An 18513-nucleotide genomic window follows, 5' to 3' on the forward strand; every position below is an offset into this window, starting at 1 on the left:
AACTAAATTTAAGACCTGGTTATGCTACTGCTCCGGTCTCCGTGTTTATAATCCGCTAAACCGCCAGCAAACCGTTTTTCAGCCACGCTACGTCACAAGTGGGACATTTCTGGGGTCCGTTTGGTGCAAAACACACACAATACACACAACCTGTTGGCGACAAAAATGGCCAGCAGGCGATAAATCTGCTGTTACCTGTATTCATATCTATGCTCTCACCCACTACAGACACAAAAATGCTAGCTAGCTAGTAAAGGTAAATTAGCAGCTAGCTAGCGGTAGCCGCAAGCCGTCTCGAGTCACAGAAATCCATGAAGATTGAAAATTCAAGCCTGGAAAAATATCAATTTATTTTTTGGCCATTAATTTTACCTACATGAATTTAAGACTTTTTAGCTATTCGCAGATAAAGAATATGACTAAGTAAGTAAATACGCAAGGTGACGGAGTCTTTATGTGCAAAATCGAGCTTCTTTATTAATAGCACACCAACAAGGCTTCGATTTCATTACATCCACATCCATCCATACAGCATTATGACTGAAAGTACTCCAGCAAAAAAAGGACTTCAGTTAGTGGAATTACAGTTAATGCTACAACCTTAAGGTGGAAGTACCAAAAAAAAAGAAAAAAAAAACTACAGTCGTTTGCAAAACCTATCTAAAATCAATAGTGTCAGATATGAGCAGGAGCTCCACCAAGAGACATCTGCAAACTAAACAAGTTATTATATGCATTGAATCACAACTTTATTCAACATTCAGAAAACAAAATAAAATAGAAATATAAAAAAGTTTCTAATTTAAGAGAACATTAAAAAAAAACAAGCTCAGTGATAAAAAAAAAATCACCATCAACAAAAAGTTCTTACTAATTCATATCAACACAGAATTCATTAAAGTCTTTGTGAAATAGAAATATCTTATTGAACATATATACTTCACAATCAGAGCTATCATGTATAAGCGAGGCAATAAAACTAGACAATAATAATGATAATGATAAAAGTCAGCTTTAAAAGGGAGACGGTACGTGTTTGGTTCATGACAATGTTTAAACATAAAACATTGTTTAAATGATGTTTAAACAATGGTTTACAATTTTATTACGGTAATATTTTGCTACAGGGTTTCTAATGTGTTCTTAAAATGAGTATTGAAACAGACAGTACAATATTAAAAACTAGACTTTTAACTTGGTACAACGGCGTATCAGGGCCACTGTAGAAATCAGAAATTTTCTAGAAAAAAACGTTCCAAATTTCTGAGTTTGAAGTCGAAAATGTACTGAAATTTCTGAGACTAATCTCAGAAATTCTTCAGAAAAAAAAAAACCAAACGTGGAAATTTCTGAGCTTGAAAAGTGGCAAATTTCCAAGAAAAAAACTTTGAAATATTCAAAGTTCAGAAAGTTATTTTCCTTGAACATTTCTGAGATTAACCTCAAAATCTCTTGAGTTTTTTCCAGCAAACTTTCAACTTTTCAAACTCAGAAATTTGCTCACTTTCTCGAGAAAGTTTCTGAATTTCATTTACTCCCTATTTTCCACTCTAGCCACTACGACACGCCGTCGTAGTATGATTTTAATTTTTGAAATCGTCAATCTGAGGTCGGGCGTTCTCCACATAAATCACAGTTAGTTATCGACCCGAGAGCGGGAAGCACTCAGAACCAGACAGAAATACTCAAACAGAACCCAATGAATTTCTTCCTCAAAGGAAACTTGGTACCAGCGGAGATGACAACAGCAGATTTGCTCATGCAAACATATTTATACAGAGATCAAAATTAATTTATTTTTATACAATAATATAGAATAGATTTTTATATGTACACACGCAAGTACAATTAAAAAAAAAAGAACATCTTAGAAAGCAAAGTAGGATTTTATCCGAGTGAGGAAAGCTGTCATGTTAGCCAACTCCTATTAAAGTTCAAACTAATTCGTCCAAAACACTTTTTGAAGGAAAATCTGAATCATGTTCCTTCACAGCTTCACATCCCAGAGCTCATTTGGGACTAAGTGGGGAACAAACATGCAGGGCTTTGCAGATGGGAAAGAAATTTGACTAGCCCGCTTTTCTTCGCAAGTTCAGAAAGCAGGAATGTGTCTGATTTTGATTTGCGGGGGGAAAAGAAATGGGGAAACCAAGATTATCTTCTTTTTTGTGTGTGACTTATTTAACAGTTAATGGCTACCAGAAGGACAATCTGCCACAGGGCCTCCTGACTCAGCAATCAAAGTGGGTTAATCCAAGTCATTCCACCACAGTGGGAAAATATCGCTTTCCAACTCACATATATGCTCCCAAATATTACCACCTGTTTTTAGAGGGCAGTGAAGGCAACATCAGGTTTCTGTCAGGACTGGTTTCAGTGGCGCTACAGCTCAGCTAACTCGGCCCAAACGATTACAACTCAGCAGAAAACAGAAAACAAGACCTGATGGAAGCGTGAACGTCATTCACTTTGGGCTTTTAGGTCTTTCTCCCGTTGCTTAGCAACTTTGTTGCTACGTTTAGCAACTTCTCAGACGAAAAAAAAAAAAAATCGTCCAAAATCAGAATCGGTAGGTCAGACTTTTTGAAAGATTGGAGATCGACTGGAAAACTGGTAAGAAAAACAAAAGGAAAAAAAAACATATAGGAGCTGAATAAGGTGAACAAAATAGAAAATATTTCTGTTGATTAAGGGCTGCAATGTATGATTATTTTAGTTAAGCCTTTAGGAATACATTAAAGGATGCAAATAAATTATTACATTTCTTTTTTAAATAAGAAAATAAACATTTTGTTGCCTAAAATGAACAATATATATATATATATATATGTGTTTTTAATTTCCCTTTAGGATCAATAAAGTAATATCTTTAATTGAATTAAATATTCTTAACTTTTTTTTTCAGACCTGCATGGATGTTTTAACGGTTTTATCCAAATTACATTATATGGCACAAAAAACTACATTATATGCAGAAAAAAAACCCATCAAATAGAAATGTATTGCACAGTCAGACTCTTGTTTGGTTTTTACTGTTTTCTGAAAATTGTTGAAAAGCCAGAGATCCTTTCTGCTCACAGACATCACCATCTACAGCAACTCTTTGAAGAACCTTAAAGAGGCAGTATTATGAATTTTCCAGTCACATCAAGTAAGTATGTTACCTTCAGTTATAAAATTGACAAAAATATCAAATACGACTTAAAAGAAAATTGACTTTGTAATTTAACCCATTGAAATTGGGTCTCTGTCTCTTTCTGAAGCTCCCACTCTTTCTGAAACTCCGCCCTCAGGAAGTCATCCCAACATGGCTCCTCTATTAACCCTTTACCAGCTTTTCACTGAGAAGTAACTCAGCAGATGCTCAGTTCCACCTGGTGTTTGCTAATTGCTGTTGGCTAGTCTGAAGGAGCTGAGCGGAGGGCGGCTCTGTGAGGCAGAAGCTTGGAAGCTTGTAAACTGCAGCTCTGAGGAGGAGTTTGTCATCGAAGGCGGGGCTAGGTCCACCCAGGCGTTTTGCACAGCTGAATAAGAAATCATTGAATCTCCATGGCAACCAAATGTGCACAGAAGAATCAAGGTAAACCTCCAGGTACATTTTTGATGAAAACATAACATTATGACATGATGTAATGCTAAAAAAAAAAAAAAAAAAAAGAGTCAATTTTACATAATACTGTGCCTTTAATTTCCACAAACTATTTCTGAATATGAATTCATATGAATTATATCTGAATGTATATTTGAGCCAGTTCAGATTCATCATTAAAAGCCCAAAATGATTCATGCTGATGACAGGTACATGTGAACTTCTCACCAGAGCTGTGAGAGGGCGTGCGTGTGGGTGTGTGTGTTATGGAGCACAGTCCGGTTTGGAACAACACAGAACACAGGGAGGAATACTCAGGCTGCCAAGTGCATTCTGGGAATTTGAGGCCTTGTACAGTAACTTGGTATCTGCCGTTTAAACACAAATAAGACGCTACTAGTTGCTATTTACGTGGAACATAAAGATCTCCCCAGTCAAAGTGTCACTGTGAGTTTAATCAGGTGAAGGTCTAGCCTCCCTTACTGTGTGCGGTGTGTTAAGGCCGGTGTGGGTGGCCCGCCTCATCGGCCAGGTTCAGGATGTAGCCGACCACTTCGTCCTCTGAGGGGAAGTCGGACATCACCCACGAATCGTCGGCAGCCGTCACCTGCAGCCGGCAGATGGGACAGTTCCGGCTGCGGCCGCTCCTGCCAACGCAGAAAACGCCACGCGATGTCAATGAGAAGCCACCACAAACAACCACGGCATAAACAATACGTTCATATCAGCAATCACACTGCTCCAGTGTATTATAAGCCTGGCGGTCTACCAGGCTTTACTTGTGCCCCCACCAGGCTAAGCATTGCTGTTTTATTTTAGTCTTGTTTTTTGTTTTGTTTTTTTAAATGATGGCATTTTTAAGAATTTATAGTCAGTATTCAAGCATTAATCTTCCAAAAACACATAATTATCAAGTGATATTTTAAAATTTCCTGTCCACTTTAAAAAATGTTTTAACTGAAAAACACAGCAGGCCGATGAATGAATGACTGCCCCAGCGCCCCAACCACCGGGCTTAGCAAGTTTTCTGGGGGAAACCCTGACACTGCTAGCAGAGCTCCATTAGTTTGTTGGGTTCCTCAGGGACCCATTTGGGGACTTCTTTTATTCTGACTCTGTATTAAAGATTTAAAGAAGAAGAAGGAAAAAAAAAACGTTTGTAAAAGTGCACCGCCTCACAGTTGCTTTTTTAAATCTTATTGTTCTTATGTGTGAATAAAATTAAAAATAAATAAATAAAGCAAGCTTCACCATTTGTCGATGCATTTCTGACAGAAGCTGTGAGCGCAGGGCAGGATGAGGTCGGCCTTTCCGTCCATGCAGATGCAGCACTCCTCCTGGTCGGTCAGCTGCTTCACCCTGCACTCAGTAAAACACACCACTTCAGCTCTACAGCGCCTTGCAAAACTATTTCTACCTTTAGAACACTTGAAACATATGGTTTTAAACGTTTTTCTTTCTTCCTACTAATTAAAAATGTGAAAGCTCCCTGCTGAAGAAGAGCCACTCCTGTGTGCTGACCTCCCCATCCACATGCTGGCCTGGCAGGAGTCGGTGGAGGGCAGCTGGGCGGACGAGCCCCTGACGGCGCCCTCTGCTGACAGAACCTCAGCCGCCTGGCTGGTGATGTCCCGGTACAGCTGGATGAACTGATACAGGTTCATGATGCGAGACGCCTCCACCACTCCGCTCTCCTTGTTTATCTGAGACGTGACAAATTCAAACCAGATCTCCCATCATCCAACCCGGTTAAGGAGATCGGGGCCAGTTTACCGGCGCGTTTTTGATATTTTTGAAAGTGAAGACATTTTGTTTGTTCCTCTAACTTTGGGGACAAATTCAACAGGGACAACTAAATAAAATTTAAAAAAAAAAACTCAAACCCATCAACAACAACAATTTATAAAAACCTAAAACACGCACAATGTTCTGCTGGACGATCTACATATGAGCACATTTCCATAGTTCTACTGCGATCCGATGTGTTCTGATAAAACAGTTGTGGAGAATTCGTTTCTCTCTAAGATGCATTTTCACCTTTTTCTTTTTGTTAATAGTCACAGTAATTCAGCATATGTGACAGAAATCTTCCACTTTAATTTCTTTAAAAATAAAAAGGTCCAACAAAGGACTGGGTTTGTAAAATTAGCCTGTTGCTAGAAAACAACGATTGATCTGTTTTTAGCACGTAACATTGTTTGGTGTGACGTCCTTCATGAAATAAGTTTGAATTCAAACAAAGTTGAATGTGGACCGGCGCTACTCCGGATGTCACCTTGGTGCAGACGATCCGGACGGCCACCTTCCATAAGGCCGAGGCATCAGAACCGGGCTGGACCTCAAACAGAAGGTGCTTCTGCTGCCCGGCAGCCAGCTTGGCCGTCCTGAGAGGAGAGAAAACGTCGTAAACAAATAAAACAGATTTCCAACATACTTCATCTGCAGTGCCAAAATCGGTTGTCACTGATGGAAATGCGTGATAAAAATGACAGAATTTGGTTTCTTAGAGAGGAGTCCGCCTGCAGAACTCGACACCCAGGCCCAGGTCGAACTGGCGTCGAGGATTTTGAGAAACTTTGAGATTAATCTCAGAAATTTTTTAGAAGACACGAAAAGTTTTTGACTTTTGAAACTAGAACATTTTTTATATTAATTTCAATATTTCTGAGTTTTTTTTGGTGGAAATGTAGTCTGATACGCCGTTGTAAGAGACTATCAGAGTACGCCTCCTTTATTACTTTAACATTTCAGCTCTGAACGGAAAAACTAAATGAAACATTAAAATCTTGAGTCATTTTCTCACTTCCCCCACATTGATCTGCATTGAATTTTAAGAACTCCAAATAAAGTGGTGAAATCTTGCTTCCTGTTTGTAGACTAACGTCTACAGAGCATTATTAGTATGTTCAGAGAAACGGCAGAAACTCACACGTCATTAAGCTCAGCTACTCTGCCCAGGAACTCCTCGTAGGTCAGGTAGCCGCTCTCTCGGACCAGTCCAGCATGTTTCACCAGCTTCTCAGGCAGATGGTTTATCTGACCTGAGATTTGCTGGCCCATCCTAGAAGCAGCAGCAGCACTTTACCGTCCAGCAGGGGGCAGCACTTCATTCAGTTCTGCAGCACCTGCTGGCAAAACGAACTTCTTAAAACAGATCAAATGCTCTCTAGGGCTGCGTTCACACTGCAGGCTGAAGAGACCCAGTTCCGATTTTTTTTTTTACCTCAATGCGACCTGTATCCGATCTTTTCATGATGGTCTGAACAACACAGGTCGGATTCTTTTCAAATGCGACCCGGGCCACTTGGGTATTTGGTGCAAATCTGATTCAAATGCGACCTAATGTCCACTTTGCAGTCATCTGACCTGAATGTCATTGATACTCGGCAAATGTCACTACTCTGCGTCCTGAAACCCGCAAGCGGGGAAAAAAACAACATCCAGGACGGATGATAATGAGGATTAAGTTGTTAATATGCTGCTCCGGTCAGACAACAACTTCAAATGTGTAAGCTATGCTCCACCGTTAGCATCCATGTTTACTTCCACAGTGAGCTCTTCTTCCCTTTATGGCGGTTGGCAGAACACTGAGAACGCTGACATTATTGCGCACTCTACTGCGCATGCGGGACACTTTCAGGTCGTCTGCCCGTTCACATTAGAGATCGCATCCAGGTCGCATATATATTTGGAAGTGTGAACGACCGCGCCAAAAAAAAAATCTGATTTGTCAAAAAATTGGAATTGGGTCACTTCAGGCGGCAGTGTAGTTTTTAGTAAAGAAATACTATATTGATCCCAGAGTGAATGTGAAAGTTGTTGCAACTTGTAGAATTTTCTTCAGAAAATTTTTATAAATGCCCTGACTGTGGGCAGGGTCTTGTAGCAGCCGGTATTACAGCGGTTCCACATGAAGCCTCTGATTGAAGACACTGTTGATGTATACTGCTCTTATGAAGGGGACGCTCAAGGTTGCCAGTAGATTTCTTGACTTTCTGAAGAATCCTTTATAAACTGAAGAAATGTTGAGATGACAGAAGACGGTTCCTGTTCCAACCAAAGGCAGTCACACACTTCCTGTACTTACAGGAAGGCCAGATTCAGTTGTTTTGAAATATTTGTGATAAACATGAACAGTCGTAGCGTGGAGGCTGAAAGCGTGCCACCTCTAGCCTATCTGTCGAATCTCTATTATTTTTGGTCCTGTGAAGATACAGATTAAATGAAATTAAATGAAAAACTTATAAAATTGTGTTTTAAAACTACAACTGCCAGCCACTAATGACATGTCAGTTAATGAGCTGACTGCTAGCAATCTAGAACAAAATATAGACAAGCTAATAAATCAGCTAAAATCAGCTGGCTAAAATTATAATAATCTATAGAGCATAAAAACAAAAACTGAATAATATTAAGCACTTTAAGAAGATGTACTTTACTCAGTTTATGAGGCGTTTGTTTTCTGTTTTTATATTTATGTCTGTCACAATAGCAAATTTTACAATACATTGTCCTGGTGATTGTTGCAATATTGTTGTTTTGAGACCATTTTCAAGTCATTTATCAATAATGGCATAATAATGCTAGTTCACCCTCTCAATAAACTTTAATTTTGTGCAGCACATTCCACACAGAAACTGGAAGATATTTTAACTAACCAAAATAAAACATAAAAACCAAAAATAATAATAAAAAAAATAAATTAAAAGCACTTACAACCTCACCAGAAATATGATGGATCATGAAGTCTCTGTGAACAAAATTTCCCTCAAGAAATATTAATTATAAGAATGGAAATGATGGAGCTCATTTTTATTTAGTGTGCGACTAACCGAGTCATTGCTTATTCCGACAGGCTTATTTATGTCCTTATTCTCATCTGCTTTGTCAGAAACACAGGTGGAGGCCTCAGCAATCACCCGTCTCTATGACAACCAAAGTGTGTGAGACTGAAGGAGTGTGTGTGTGAACGGCTGTGTAACCTCTGGAGATGACGGTGCAAAGGAGGATTCCTCATAAAATCAAGAACATCGTGAAGAACTCTGAGCTTCTTCATGAGACTACTTTACAACGAGTGTCTTCAGGCAGAAGCTTCTTCAGATCTGCAGCAGCACAGACTGCTACAAGAACTTTTGAGTTACAAGAACATCTAACTTCCCTCTAGGATCAAGAAAGTATTTCTGAATTGACTTTTTCCTATGCCTCTGTTTTTAAACCAAAACAATATTAAATGAATGATATAGATAACAGTATTATACTCATAATAAACAATATGTTATCTTAACAGCAGGTGAAATACTGGTTGCTTTCCCGTTTTAGAAAAAGAATGTTTAGATCATATTATAGATTTTTATATCAAATTACAAGGTTTCCCCCAGAACACTTGCTAAGCCTCGTGGTTGGGTGCTAGGGCAGTCATTCAGCCAGCGGCCCGTCGTGTTTTTGAGTTAAAAAATGTTTAAAGTTGACAAAAAATGAGAAAATATCACTTGATAATTATGTATTATTGAAAGATTGGAAGATTAATACCTGAACACCAACTATAAAGTCTTAAACCATGCAAATATTGTTAAAAGACTTAAATAAATAAGCAATGCTTAACCTGGTGGGGGCACAAGTAAAGCCTGGTGGCCCACCAGGCTTATAATACACTGGGGGAAACCCTGAATTGTATACAAACACAATATATGTGTTTGTATATTTGTGGTTTGTGGTCCACGTCATTAAGTCTGAGTCTGAGTAATGGATACTCAGACTTGTGGTTATCATATCTTGTTCTATGCCTAGTAAAGCTAACAGCCCAGAAATCCTGAATAGTTTCAATATGTGCAGCTGTGTAGCTGAGAGAGGATAACAGGTGTGTGTAGCTCATTACTTAGTTGTGTGGTTTGTTGCAAACACCTTTAGTGTGGCTGTACAAAAACATTCAGGACATGAAAACACCAACAGTACTGTATCCAACAAATTAGGGTTGCACAATGAACCAATATTATACAATCATAACAATGTCAGTGTGTAACAAAGTAACAAAGGACTTTGTTGGCATGAAGAGTTACTCAAATGGATGGAGCTTTCACCTGACACGCGTGATAAGATGGCCTAGCTCAGAAACTAAAGTCCACCGTGTCAGTAACATCGTAATAACAGGTGAGAAGGCGAGGAATGACTGAAATGTAGATAATGTACCAACCTTTGATGCCATGGCAACATTTAACAACATTTCAGCTGGCGGATTTTCCAATACTATGCAGCCCCGTGGTAAATAAGTCTGCATAGTTTATCTAAAACATTACTAAAACATGTATTATTAAGCGGTTGTTGTAAATAAACGTCTACGTTGAAATATATATATATATATTTCTAACAATATGTTAATGGACCGCTGTATACAGACTGTTGGCCAACTGAGGACCATTTGAAACCAAATAACCTAAAACGCGAAATCAGCTCCAGCTAACCAGTTCTAATTATTATCATTTTTAAAACATTCATTTCGGACCAAACTCAACCGAACCGAAGCTCGGTTCAAATTCAAAGTTCTACTGATAAGCTATCAAGCTAGCAAGAAGCAGCAGCTCTGCTGCAAAACCGCAGCGAGCCGGCTACACGCTAGCAACGAACAAGAAACACTGTCACTATAAAGGAAATTATGACGGAGAATATTACGTTACTCAAATTCACCACACTTTTAGTCCAGAAAGTTGAGTCTTACGTCGCTGCCTTCGCTGGGAACTTGCTTTGACGAACACAACAACAACACGCAGCGGCGCGGCTTGATGACGCAATCACCGTCACTTCGTTGTTCGCCGCAGGTGAATTAGGTGATTTCTGTTCAGAGGTTTTCAATATTTGTTCATAATTTACCTCCTTGTTCATGTGGTTTAACCCGCTGAATTGTAAGTAAATTGTCGGAAGTCGTTTCAGGCAGTTGTGGTCTCATTTGTTTCCCGCCACAGCCGTTTGTAAGTATGAGCAGCAAAAAAAAAAAAAAAAACACGATTAAAAGTCAACACTAGTAAAGTTGTCATACAGTGCCGCGCTAACGTACTCATTCCTCTTAGTCCCCTTAACTTTATGTTATTAGAATTTTATTATTATAATTATACTATTATTATTATTATTTTATTATTATTCAAATTTCTATGACATTATAAACACAAAATTTCATAAATTTAAATAGTATTCAAATCCTTTGAACCTTTATACATTGTGTAATGGTACAACCAAAGTATTAATTTAAGATCATATCTGATAGACCGGCTGATAGAATGCCTTTCTTCATTGAGTTTGCATGTTCTTTCTGTAAAATATAATATAATATAATATAATATAATATAATATAATATAATATAATATAATATAATATATAAACATGTTGATTTGAAAATTATCTCTGAGTTTTGTAATGTACCACCAGATGGCAGTAAAGGACAAAGCAAACTGAAAAAACCCCTTTAACTTTGGAAAATAACTATTTTCTTTAAAGTGAGGTCTTACACTTTTGAAAACCTAAAGCTCTATTACTTAAAATTACTACCAAGACTTAAAAAAAAAAGCCAGAGAGTTCCAGTAGTGTGTAAATATTTTTTATAAATAGATCCTCAGAAAATGAACGTTGTATTACAAATGCCCTTATGTACACAGCAGTTCTGTTGTTGATACATCACAATGAAAATATACAAATCTTTCAGCAACCCATGAAAATATGGATTGGTTTAAATTTACAGCACAGTAAAAGTCCAAAGTGAACTTGTCGTATCAAACTAAAAAGTACAGAAAGACCTCAACATCCTTACTTTAACTGACTGACAGGTGATGTGGTCCAGAGGCTGATAGTTCTAATGATGAGCCATTCTTTCTGACTAGCTGTGACAACTATTCTGACACACTCAATGTCAAAGCCAATCTTGTGATCCACGTCATTAATCTCAATGTTGCCCACTTTAAACTCTCCTAATGTGATGTAGGATGTACACTGTCTTCCCTGTTTGGTCTCCACAGACTTCTGTCCTACTTCCAGAGCTCCGTGGTGAAGGATGTCGTTTTGCCGATCCTCCGTCCCTGTCACTATTTTCATTCTGCTAATTTTTGTTGATTTGTTGAAGATTATGATGAAGAAGTCTCCGGTGCAGGGAGGTTTCCCCCAGAAATACTCATCAACTATACTGCTGTACGCCTTGGTGGCGTCATAGTTCTCAAAGACGTTGATGTTGGTGTAAATGCCGGCCGGGGGGTTGTCCGGGATGTCTATGGAGTCCTCCTCAAAGTCGTCGTCCTTCAGTTTGTTCTCCACGCCTTTGTAGGATGAGTAGTAGCCCATGTGCTGGAACAGCGAGGGCTTGAAGCGGATCACGTCCTTTTGAGCTAGCAGGCCCCGGAAGTGGATGAGGAGCCAGTCGCAAGGCATTTCCTGGTAGAACATGAGGAGGAAGTGAGCCAGGCGGGGCAGGTCTCTGGAGTGGTACAGCTTCCCGATGTAGCCCAGCTTGGAGAACTCCATCATCACCCAGTAGGAGCCTTCTCTGGAGGTTATCACCTTCTTCAGCGCCGTCAGGAAGTTCCGGGAGCAGCGGACGTCGTCCTCCAGCATCATGTAGAAGTGCGACAGGTTTGTGCAGAAATTCAGGAGGAAAGCGTAGTCGACGTTCTGCTTGGAGCGGAAACGGACTCTGTCCTCCGGGTCGTTGTAGTTCCTCTTCAAGCCGTCCAGAGAAGGGTAGAACTCCTCCGGGGCCTGGATGACCAGGAGGCGGCCGGCTATGATGTGGTGAGCGAACTTCCTGGTGATGTCCTGCACCACGTTCTCACACCACACCGGGTCAAAGTCCGCCAGGTGGACCACAACCACAATCTCTTTCAGCTCCTCGTAGCTGGACTGGTCAAAGATGGATTTGATCGTCTCCAGGAGGTAGCTTCCCTTTTTTCTCTTGACAGATGCCAGCCCGATGGTAAGATACTCTGAAATGAAATCAGTCTTATCAGTCTTAGCATGAACACAAATAAAATGTTCATGCTCAAGTTGGCAACAAACATATTCAAGAAGATATACAGTTGAAACCAGATATTTCCACAAACTTTATGAAAATACATTGTAATAAGAACATAGGCCTGAACTTTCTTAGACATGTCCTGTAATCTAAGTGTTTCTCCATAATTGCCACTTCTACATTTGGAGAATAAAACCCAACTGAGTTACGCAGTGGGTCAAAATTCCAGGAAAAAATACTTTGAGATGCTCGTTAACAGAGATCCATCACTTTTGAATTAAGTCATGTGGTTTAAAAGGCAGTTCCACCAAATAGTGAGGAAATATATTTAAAACTTCTGGCTCTGAAGAAAGCTATAAATGGTTTTAAATGATGTCTGTAAAAATCTGGTTTCAACTGCATGTCTGGTATACTGCTTACTTTTTCTTGACAGAGGAATTCCGGCAAGGTAGCGAAACGTCACATTGATACTCCCAGAGAAATTGGACAAATCTTTGAACGTGTGCACATATCTGTCAGAGCTCGAAGGATGAATCAACGTCTCTCCCAGCTGTCTCTTTTCGCCTTCCTAAAGCCCAAAAAAAACCAACAAAAGATCAACAAAGAACGGCACTGGCAGAGGTTTTAGATGCTAGATTCCAAATCGAGACTCGTACCAGGACGTAGCCATCATTCATGTAAAAGTTGAAAAAGAGCAGCGCGGTGAGCAGGAAGGTGAGGACGGGGAGCGTGGATCGTTTTCTAAAACACCTCATCTTGTCCACGGACTTCCACAGCAGCCTCATGATCACAGCTGTGACTGCTGGGAAATAAAGAGAAGCGATGTAAGTGGGAATAGTATTTGTTTTTGTTTCAGCTCCTTTCTAGCTCTGGACTTTTATCATTGTCACAAAGTATTAGAGATAAGAATCTGTGAAAATATGATCCACTTTAATAAGAAGGTCAGTTAAATGATGGTGCTAGACGGACGCCTGTAAAGCAGTTGAAGCAAAACTTAAATAATAGTCTTAAGAAAATCTGTGGTATCAGTGGTATCTTCAATAGAATAGCATAGAATAGCTGGTTACATCATTAACCATGGTAGCTAGAAAGCAGAGTGTCTGTAGCAAAACAGATGAGTGCGACCTGACATCTGTAGACTAGAGGGAAGGGAGCTACATATGGGCAGCCATTTGTAAAATTGCAGTCAAAAATTAACAGCAATAATTTAGTTCATATAGCCAGTCATGAAAGAAAAGAAATGGGAGTTAATTTTTCAGATTGATATTTTCACAATTTCATTCATTTATAAATCAAAAAAATCAAATAAATTTTTTTTGTATAGCACATTTCAGCAGCAAGGCATTTCAAAGAGCTTTACATCATAAACACAAAAACACAAAGTCATGCAACATAGAATCAACAATCAAAACATGACATTAAGTCAAATGCCATCGTTAAATTCGTAATTGATTAGGTTTCAAATACAATTCTAAACAGGTGGGTTTCAGTCGAGATTTAAAGGAAGTCAGTGTTTCAGCTGTTTTACAGTTTTCTGGAAGTTTGTTCCAGATTTGTGTGCTGAAAGCTGCTTCTCCTCGTTTGGTTCTGGTTCTGGGGATGCAGAGCAGAACCAGAACCAGAAGAACTGAGAGGTTCTGGTAGGTTGATACAACAACAGCAGATCTTTAATGTATTGTGGTGCTAAGCCGTTCAGTGATTTATAAATTAACAACAGTATTATTAGTTACACTAAAGTAAATGTCACAGTTTCCAACTAAATGCTTACCTAGAAATCTAAATATTTAGTTTACGTATTCATATTTATCTCCAATTTAAATAATTAGCTAAGTGTTTAGTGTGAAACTAAATATCTAACTTGCTACTTAGATAATTAGTTTGGAGGTTTTTAGCTAACTTAATATTTAACTTGCTAAATAAATATTTAGTTTCAAATTATATACTTAGATTGCTAACTAATTATTAGTGTGGAGGTATACATTTAGCTCGCTAGCTAAATATTTAGTTTCAAGGTAAATATTAAGTTTGAAATATTTAGTTTGAAACTAAATATTTTAGTTTGGAGCTACATTTTTAGTTGGAACCTAAATATTTAGCCTTCAACCAAATATTTAGGTTCTAACTTAATATTTAGCAAGATAGCTTTAGCTTGCTAGCTAATCATTTAGTGTGGAAGTAAGTAGTTTGAAACCATGACATTTATAAATGAATGACTAATATTGTGAAAATATGTGTTTCTTCTACGACAGGCCAAGTAATCCAAATGACTGTGTAACTTTACCCCATTACTATGACGACGTTTTATAAATTTACAGAACCTTTCTTGAAAATGTTCTATCAATCCCTTTCAGGCGCCAGCAGATGTACAAACTTTAAACCCGTTGAGCTGTGAAGCTTAGTGCCAATCATCAAAATCACAGGGTTCTTAGTCAGATCTCAACACGTACATTTATTTCCTGTTAACTTGTTGCATGGATATGAGACACATCAGTGCAAATCATATTTAATCTTTTGGAATATGTGTAGATTGAAGGAACACTAAAACAAATGAAAAAGAACTGAAAACTCAGAGAATGGCAAAAAGAAAAAAACAACTTAGAACAAAGAAATCTGCAAAGGTATTCCATCATCCTTCCTCATTATCCTGGACAACTCCTGTCTTTACAGTTGGATGCCAGTTATTCATATCTAACCAAATAGATTATTCTAACGTTAATCAGAATAATGATCAGCTGCAACCCCGAGGCATCAATCAAAGCCTGGACACATCGTCATCTTTAATTACGTTTTGATGAGCTACTCAACATGACAGATGTGACCGTCGGGGGCTGAGGCCGATGCAGAAGGCTGATTTGAAGGCTTTTCACTGGATGAAGCTAAATGGCTGCTGGTGATGGATCGTTTCGCTAATCCGCTCACAAGCTGAGACGTCAGTCATCTGGTCTGCTGTTACAGGCCAGATGACTGTCCAGACGTTCTTAAACGGATGTTCCAACAGGAAATTAACCTTCCTGGCCCGAAATATGATAATATTAAACGGATTTCTTACAGGACTGATTTTTTTTGATGGGAGGTTCTGTAAAAATATAGCGGTAATTAGAAGTTTACATGTATCAAATAAGAAGACACATTCACCTTTTCTTTTTTTTTCTCACTGAAGTTAAATCAGACCAAACTTCTCTGGTTTTAGGTAAGAATGACTAAAACCAGAGTAATTACCCAATTTATTTCTATTTGCTAAATGCCACAATCATGAGAAAAATAATATGTCAGAGATTCGTTTATCCATGTCTACCAACTCAAAAGTTCACATACAGAATGATTACTGCCTCTTTAAACAATGAAGAAAAGCCCAGATGATGATGTAATGACTGGAAACCTCTGATTTGACTTGATTGGAGGCACAGCAGGTATAATGCTGCGTTCCAGTTCTACTTGGAGCTGGGAAATTCCTACGTGCTAGTAGGAAGAATCAACAGGAATGCCCTCCGAAGTTGGATATTCTACTGGGAAAATGGGAGCCAGTCCGACTACTCCCAGTTAGGACTTAAAACGCACGGCCAACTTCACGTTTCAATATGGCCGCTCCTCGCTTAAAAAGTAGTAAGTTGAGGTGGAAACATGTTTATTTTACAAGACTCACATGTAAGAGTGTGTCTAAAAAAAGGTTATTATAATCAACTAAAATTAATAAAATAGCAAAAACTGTCATTGAAAAATATTTTCTTTAACTGAAATAAATAAAAACGGTAATTAAAGGGGGAAAAACAATAACTAACTGGAACTATATTGTGTGTTTATAAAACTAAAACATACAGAAATCATAGATAGCATCCTTCCTTTTTCCGTTTATGAATCTATTTATTAGCTTTTTTGAGCTGATGTGAAATTGGATTTTTCTTCACCATACAAGCATTTTACATTAGCTGTCTGCAAATCACGGCGCTGTGTACACCTAGCGGCGCTTACGCTAGTCCGCAAAATGGCGACAGCAAAAGGTGGGAGAGTTCAGCAAAACCTGAATCCATTTTTTGAAAATGGTATCTTTTATTGAGTATTCATTAGCCAATCCATAGCATAGCATTTAGTTTGTACTATTATTATTTTTTTCCTTTTGTATAGACATAATGTGAATGTGGACAGGGGGACAGAACGAGAACGATGCCAGGCATCCTGATATATTGTGTAAAGTGTGAGTGTAGCTCACAGACGTCTTCTTTTTACATTCATAAATTAACAAGAGGGGCAGTTATATGTCCATACAAGGGGCAGGTTGGTTTTAATAACTTTTTATTAATAATAAATGACATCATTATTTGAAACTCACATTTTGTTTTCACTCAGATTACTCTTTGTCAGATATTGAGATTTGTTCGTCTGAAGAATGTAAATGGGACATAAGAGCAAAACAGAGGAAATCTGCATTTCACAACACTGTAGCTATTTACTACATACGGGAAAAAAACCCACCTTTTGGCACTCAATCCTAAAAAAAAAAAAGCAAAACAAAGTTGATTCCACCCTGCTTAATTCTGATATTGTAGAACTTAAAAGAACAACCTTCGATGTGAGACAGCAGCCGGCTCCAGTGACAAACACCTTATTATTCATTCATTCATTCACTCATTCATTCATTCATTCATTCATCACTCAGGCTCCATTCAAGCCAGCAGAGCGTCCTCCACCTGCTAGAGAGAGTGAGCCGTCATGAAAAAGCTCCAAGGTGGCACCTGAGAGAGTAAAGTAGAAAGTAGAAAGACAATGACAGCTGACACAAGTCAATATTATGAAAGCCTTGGCAGGAAAATACACACACACACACACCCACACACGCCCACGCACACACACACACACCATTATCTGAGACAGCAGCCTGCGAAATCTGATATTGAGACGAGCGAGGAATACCTAACAAGGCACCGTAATGGCCGCCTGCTCACTCCGCCACGGAGAGAATCCTTCTAAGAAATGAGATTTTTGTTTGCTTTCTCTCCTCGAATCTAAGCAACAAACAAGCCTCCTATAGGTCACAGACATTTATATGGAGATGAAGCTGCGCTGGGCGGGATAAATAAGCCCCAAGTTTGAGGTTTGGGGTGGCGGTGGTGGGTTGGGGGGGGGCAATTTGCTTTTACTTCAAATGCTACTCTGCTGAGGTGTTTCTTTTATTCCTTTTTTTGTCAGCAAATTATCAGCATGCATGCCCAGGGAGCTCATTTCTACAACTGGAGTCATTTTAGATTAGAGGCCGTAAAATAAAAAGGAAAAAAAAAAAAACAGATAGAGGAGAATACCAAGGAGCATCTGCATTTCAAATAGTAATACATCTTCAGAGAGTTTCTCTTCTTCACTGCGCATTAACCAGAGTCTCTCTGGAAGAATAAAAGAAATAAGAACTGATGGGGCCCACGCAGAACTGCTGTTTGAAACTTCTCTGAAAAGGAGGGGGGGGGGGAAACGCAGTGGAGCACTTAAAAATGATAAACAGCTGGCGACGGCTGTTTGCACACGAAGCTAGATGGAAACTAAAAGGGTCCAATCAGGTTTACTTGATGCTTTTCAAACATTTTTCAAAAAATAAAGTCAAAACTGAAATATTGGGATATGCACAAGAGTAAAAACCATGAAAGAAATTTCTATTTGATGTTTTTTTTAAAAAAAAATTATTATTATTATCTTCAAATTCTTAAGAAAATAAAGTTGGATTTTGCACCAGGTAGGGTAATTAAAGGAAACTGTTCAATTCAATTCAAAAGTAATTATTGATCCCAAAGGGGAATTAAATATTAACTTGAGATTCTTCAAAGAGTTTGTTCTAGACGCTGATGGCTGTGTACAGGAAGGATCTCCTGTAGCAGTCTGTCTTACTGCGAATTTTGAAGACGCTTCTGACTGAAGAAACTGTTTTTCTTGATTTTCTTTTTTTCAGGTTTTTTT

General features: G+C 38.6%; 2 protein-coding genes across 10 annotated transcripts in view; both read right to left on the bottom strand.

Moving 5' to 3' along the window:
• Positions 1-3664: 3664 nt before the first annotated feature.
• Positions 3665-10390, bottom strand: rnf141 (ring finger protein 141). 5 transcript variants are annotated; one of them, XM_032590250.1, is made up of 6 exons: positions 10302-10390; positions 6519-6714; positions 5865-5973; positions 5111-5292; positions 4841-4948; positions 3665-4236 (listed from the first exon to the last, which is right to left on the bottom strand). In XM_032590250.1, exons 2-6 carry the CDS (start codon positions 6647-6649, stop codon positions 4086-4088), a joined length of 681 nt encoding a protein of 226 aa, XP_032446141.1. In that variant the 5' UTR covers positions 6650-6714; positions 10302-10390; the 3' UTR covers positions 3665-4085. The 5 variants fall into 5 exon arrangements, with proteins under 5 accessions (XP_032446141.1, XP_032446133.1, XP_032446149.1 ...); XM_032590242.1 differs by having other exon boundaries at positions 10256-10378; XM_032590258.1 differs by having other exon boundaries at positions 10276-10373.
• Positions 10391-11160: 770 nt separating this feature from the next.
• LOC116737181 (alpha-1,3-mannosyl-glycoprotein 4-beta-N-acetylglucosaminyltransferase C-like) overlaps positions 11161-18513 on the bottom strand; it is a 58714-nt gene continuing 51361 nt past the window's right edge. For 3 of the 5 annotated variants that reach the window (XM_032590216.1, XM_032590212.1, XM_032590227.1), the window contains exons 3-5: positions 13233-13378; positions 12997-13144; positions 11161-12547 (exon numbers count right to left, since the gene is read on the bottom strand). In XM_032590216.1, the coding sequence (XP_032446107.1) occupies positions 11382-12547; positions 12997-13144; positions 13233-13361 (1443 nt within the window). In that variant the 5' untranslated portion in view covers positions 13362-13378 and the 3' untranslated portion in view covers positions 11161-11381. Of the gene's footprint in view, positions 12548-12996; positions 13145-13232; positions 13848-18513 lie in introns of those variants that run through there. The other 2 variants (XM_032590221.1, XM_032590234.1) reach the window with 2 other exon arrangements.

Source organism: Xiphophorus hellerii, chromosome 2 (assembly GCF_003331165.1).
Source record: "Xiphophorus hellerii strain 12219 chromosome 2, Xiphophorus_hellerii-4.1, whole genome shotgun sequence".
Lineage (NCBI taxonomy): Eukaryota > Metazoa > Chordata > Actinopteri > Cyprinodontiformes > Poeciliidae > Xiphophorus > Xiphophorus hellerii.